Source organism: Austrofundulus limnaeus, unplaced genomic scaffold, assembly GCF_001266775.1.
Source record: "Austrofundulus limnaeus strain Quisiro unplaced genomic scaffold, Austrofundulus_limnaeus-1.0 Scaffold2, whole genome shotgun sequence".
Taxonomy (NCBI): Eukaryota; Metazoa; Chordata; class Actinopteri; order Cyprinodontiformes; family Rivulidae; genus Austrofundulus; species Austrofundulus limnaeus.
In genome coordinates, this window is record NW_013952404.1 from 3,480,307 (window position 1) to 3,485,920 (window position 5,614).

Consider the following 5,614-nt stretch of genomic DNA (forward strand, 5'->3'; position numbering starts at 1 on the left):
GTGTGTGTGTGTGTGTGTGTGTGTGTGTGTGTGTGTGTGTGTGTGTGTAAATGTCATATTTTCTGTATGTTTGTTTTCTGTTTGTATAGTCAAGCTTTAAAGTATTTTTTCTTCTGGTTCCTTTTCTAATGATGTCATCAGTCACTTGGACATTTCACCTACACTGCCATCACTAATATGCACCTTCATATACATTCATTTTTGTACTGTACTTTACGGTGTGTATATGTATATAAATATGCATATGTGTGAATATATATGTGTAAATGTGCATTACAATATTTCACTTGATTATATTGTGGGGTTGTTTTTTGTTTATCTTTTATTTATCTTTCATTATTCTTCTCAGCCTCTCCTGCATTAAGTTGCAGTAATGTGCGAATTTCCCCACTGTGGGATCAATAAAGTTTTATCTTATCTTAATATGAATTCTCTTGTTTAATTTCCAACTTTTACCAGAAATTGTCACAGTAAAATACATATCCTAACAATTGTAAGCATTGTTAAAGTGGTACCTGCATCAATCTGAATGATTGTAAATGCAATTTATTATAAAGCATCATTAATCAAAGTTCACTTCAGAGTGGGTTTACATAAACAACAACCATAAAATAAGAAAAAACACTTTTTTTCCCACTACAAACTATATTTTTCTTTTATTCCCAGGGGAACATACACTCAAGAAAGAGCTCATTCATCCCTCAGCGGTTCACAGGATTGTTGCTGGCGACACTTGTTTCAGTGATTTGGCTTTTATTTGTTCAGCATCAGATTTGAAATTAGATCATTGGGGGGGTCTTGAACTGAGGATGAAAGAAGCCGCTTCGGTTTAGATTGTCTGTTTTCAAAGAGCAGCATCGGATGGGAAAGGGATTCATGGTTTGTGTGTGTTTGTGTGTGTGTGTGTGTGTTGGGTCAGCATCATGCATTCTGACACGTGTGCGTGAGTCCATGTGAAGTTATCTTATCTGGAGTGTCATACAGGGGACAAACGGGGAAGACTGTTTCGTCTCCTCAGCTGCATGTCCACAGGCTGTTGAGTGGCCACTTCTTATCACGACCGCGTACAACAGTGTATTGTTTGGCCAGATGAGAGCTTTACTCTCTCATTAAGGTCACTGGGGGAAGAGGATGGGAACTCAGGAGCGGAAACCCATGACACTTTCAGACCCCGCTCAAGGGAAAACACTTGTGTTGAACTCTTCTGCGGTTAAGGTGAGTGAATAGATGCTTCACAGTAGATAAATGGGCCCAATGCTTGTGTAAATCTTCTGATGAATGTGGCTGTGTGAAACAGAAGTCAGGTAACTGTGGCCTTTTTTAATGTTTACCATCAGTGCTCAGATTTGGATGAAACATCAGGAAAATGTCTCCCTCTTGTGTTCRAGAAAGTCACCTCAGTCAGTGTTGTCAGAATAAAACGCTCTCATAGACCCACTTTGACCTACTCACAGGAATCACTCAAACTTTTCCTTTTTATTTATTATCGCACTCCTCTGAGTTTATATTGTTGTTGCACTTTAATTTTGATCAGTAATTATGATCATAAAGTTTGCGGATCAGCCAGAGTTCCTYTGGATGACAACACAGGAGACATCTGTGCGCCCACAGTGTATACGGGCCGTGGAGCTGCTCTTCCTGCGGTTGCTGCTAGTGGAAAACCCATAATGGCCTTTAATTGGGACTTTAATTGTGTGCGGTGAAGCAAAAGCATTGACTACAAAACTGGTGGTATTTGAGTGCATACATGCCTCTTTTTTGTGTAAGTATATGTGTGGCYCACCAAATCCTCTTCCACTCTTGGCCTGAGAATGCCGGAATCAGAGCATCAGGTTGTGACAAATCATGGACGTCATGATCAACATGATATTAGCTTTATTTAGAGCTGAATAGAGGAGGTGGTGAACTAGGAGTAGAAGGAGGAAACTTAATGCCCTTTGTGCAAACATAAAGATGCTTTAAGGGTAAAGACCATTATCCAGTTAGGTTCCCACTGACTCCTTCCATGCAYGCTTTTTGAATATAATGTATGATGAATGGCAGCAGCAACTTACAAATCAATAGAAAGCCTTTAACTGCAAATTATGGCTCGTGAAGTTTGCAAGCTGACATATGACCTTTTGTGAAGTTGCTTTTTTTAGAGCATGCATAGTCAAAAGCATTTACAGACAAATACAACCGAAAGTGCTGAAAAAGCTTGGATGTTGTGTAAAACGTAAAAAGAAAAAAAACAGAATTGTTTAATTTTAAAACCATATTTTTTCACCAAGGAAAATCAACATTTTAAACATTTGAAATTCTAAGCATCATTTTTGGAGGGAAAAGGGTMATTTTGAACTTTATGGCAGCAACACATCTTAAAAATGTTGGGAAAGGGTTACAGCTCCCACTGAGAAGCATTCAATATTCTTTTAAACAACAGTCTGTAAATATCTAAGAACCAACCAGCTGCTGGAGATTTTAGAGGGGAATGATGTCCCATTCTTGTCTGAGGTGGAGTTCTAACACTTCAGCACTCCTGTATCTTTTTTGTTTCATGATGCACCGAATGTTTTTTCCTGGWGAGAAGTYTGGACTGCAGGCAGGTCATTTCTGTAGCATTGTCTTGCTTAAATATTCRAAGCCTCACCTCATTAAGACATTGTTAAAATGAGAGCTTATGTTGTTCTAAAACTTGTACTATTATACTGCTCTGCGTTGATGGAATCTTTTTTAAATTTATTTACCATCGTTTAACCAGGCAAATCCCATTGTGACATTTTTGTGTCTTATATGTCTAAARTGCCTGTGTCATTGGCACTAATGCACCTCCATACCATCAGAGAGGCAGCATAATGAACTGTGCATCAATAACAAACTAGACAGACCCTGTGCTTTTCATAACAGAAAACGTTTGTGGTTTCAAAAAACAATTTCAAGTTGTGATTGACCACAAAGCATTTTTTCCATTTTGTCTCAGTCCTTTTAAAACAAACTTTGGCCCGGAGAAGACAACAGGTTTTCTGGATTGTGCCCATTTACTGTATGGCTTCTTATTTGCATGACAAGATCATATTTATGGACAATGATTTGTGGAGGTATTCCTGAACCCATCTGTGATTTTCTTTTGAAGAACGGTGTTTGGAAATAGTTCCATAATGTTTTGATGCTTGCAGACTGGTGAACCTCTGGCCGTTTTTATTCCTGAGAGATTCAGACTTTCTGTGTCCTCCTGAACAATTCTGCTGTCCARCATGTTCAGAGAAAGAAATAGAAAGGATAAATGGTGTAGAGAACAGTGTGTCAAAACTGAAAAAAAATATAAAAAACAAGGACAGACTAGAGGAAGCGGGAGAAGGGGATATGAAACAGGACTGGTGCTGCCTGTCATTATTATCCTGGCACCAGTTGGGACATTTTGGAGGCGCTGGAAAACAGGACGACATCATGTCTGCGTCGTCMTGGCCTCTGTTCACCGCACACAAACGCAACGCTGCCAGAGCGCGGCAGGAGCTTGTGGTTCCAGTCCAGTGACAGCGGCCCGTAGTCAGGGTGGCGACGCTTCAGGAGCAGCTCCTCGCGCTGAAGAAGCCTGTTTGTGTTGGCCTCGAATTAATAACTTTTCATCTAGTGCGGAAATGACAGGAATAGTAATTAAGGAAATGGAATGATTTTATTGGCCATGATGTTTATATTAAGTTCCAGATGTGAAGCAGCTGCCTGCACAGCAAGAGGCCCTGCCCCCATGTGCGYTATCTGGGGAAACTTTTTATTCGACGCAAGATAGCGGCACCCGTCAAACTCCTGTCTGTGTACAAAACAACATATAATGTCTCCTTCACAGCAGGCAGCAAGTTGAAGTGAAAATCACRTCTCGTTTGATTAATAGAAGGCCTTCACCGAGCACCATGAGGTCTGCTTCATGTTTATAAATCTGCCCCCAAGGTGCAATTTATTTGCAGATATAATGTTACTCTGTTTCAGGGCTGATTTGCTTGACTGGAAAAGTTAATATTGAGGGGTGGCTGTTCAGCATTTTTGGGTGGCCTCCACACATGTGAGATCCATGTTGCATTATAGCTCAGTTTCCTTTAAATAGGAATGACAGCATGGCAACGATCCTGTTTGACCGTCAAACACGCAGTGTGGATTTCAAAATAAAAGCCAATAAATGAAATTGTAGTAATTGTTGTAATGATTACTCTCACAGGAATGATGACACTAAGCTAAACTAATACCTGAAATAGCATTTCTTGCTTTGCTTTAAAAAAAATTGCTTGGACCTATTCTTATTAGGACAATCTAACTCATGTGCATCAAATGTTAGATGTTTAACAGAATCACAAACATTTATTATTTAATGGGGACAAAGACAAAGAACAAAAAGACTACCGTATTTATTCAAGTTTAATATGTAAAATTTAATCCATAAAATCATCCATAAAGTTTGGGGGTAGTATTATACTAGGATAAATATTTTTACTTATGTATTTTAACTGAAATATCGGCTTCATTTACAAAATGCCTGAGTCCAGAAATGAGACCATGTCGTGAAAAGCAGTTGAAACGAGCATAACTCTGACACTCCTCCGTGCTTCAGAGTGAGATAATAACAGATCCAGGCAGGCGACATGATGTGAAAAAAGGGGGAAAAGCAGTCCTGCACCTTAATAATGATAACGAACTAATGACATTAACGTGTGACCGAGCCGCTCCTCAAACAATAACAAACACATGTTCGTCTGTAATGGCTGCCGTCTACCGGTGTTCTGAAAAAGTTTGTATCCCTGAAAAAACGTTTCCCCACCAGAAAGGGCGCTCGCGAGTAGGAAGTAATCTGCTTTTGCCCCAGAAGATGGTCCAAATCTCATGTGAAGTCTCTGACTTTTGTGTTGGTGCCTCCTGGTGGACCATGTGTCAAATGCAAGAATTCATATGATGCTGCTACAGCTGATATATATTTGTTGTCAAAATACGTTTTAGTACATATGTTKTTAAAATAAAATGAACAGTCCAATGATCATTTTACTGATATGTAAAATCTTGAAGTCTGTATGAAATTGGAGGTGGTTTGAGGATTAAATTTTTTATGCTTTTTAAACTCAAAAAGGGGGGTCGTATTATACATGAGATCGTATTATACACGAATAAATACAGTAATTATTGCTAGTTAAAAACTGATTCGATTACACTTCTCCAGGAATTTACGACATATTTTGCTAACAGACGAGGAGGGTTGGCTCCAACAGTTTTACAAAGTGTTTCACTCAAACTATAAGTCGTGAATGACTCTCAGCTACTACCACCTTAAGATTTAGCTCTTTGTTTGTAAAGCTGGTTAAGTTGTGGCCGTTTTTTGCATTTGCTAGGGTCGGTTAGCTGTGGTGACCTGCGTGAATTTATATCTGATATTGTGGAGAGTTCCTGCCAACAAGCTGTCTGCTTCTTGGCTCCGTTTCTTTCACCCCTGACGGGCAGAGAGCAAAATGAGCTGAAACTTCCGGGGAAGTGAATAAAAGCCCCCTGAAGAACGTTAACATCTGAGAATACTTGAGAACAGACATGTGTGTGTGTGTGTGTGTGTGTGTGTGTGTGTGTGTGTGTGTGTGTGTGTGTGTGTGTGTGTGTGTGTGTG

The 5,614-nt window shown here is 39.5% G+C and overlaps 1 protein-coding gene across 2 annotated transcripts in view; it reads left to right on the forward strand.

Annotated features, from left to right (window-relative positions):
* Positions 1 to 5,614, forward strand: part of syf2 (SYF2 pre-mRNA-splicing factor) — a 47,479-nt gene that overhangs the window by 21,269 nt on the left and 20,596 nt on the right. The window contains exon 1 of one of the 2 annotated variants that reach the window (XM_014011080.1): positions 1,117 to 1,215. The exons of the other annotated variant lie outside the window; for it this stretch is intronic. Coding sequence (XP_013866534.1) covers positions 1,132 to 1,215 — 84 coding nt within the window. The 5' untranslated portion in view covers positions 1,117 to 1,131. Of the gene's footprint in view, positions 1 to 1,116; positions 1,216 to 5,614 lie in introns of those variants that run through there. 2 annotated transcript variants of the gene reach the window in all.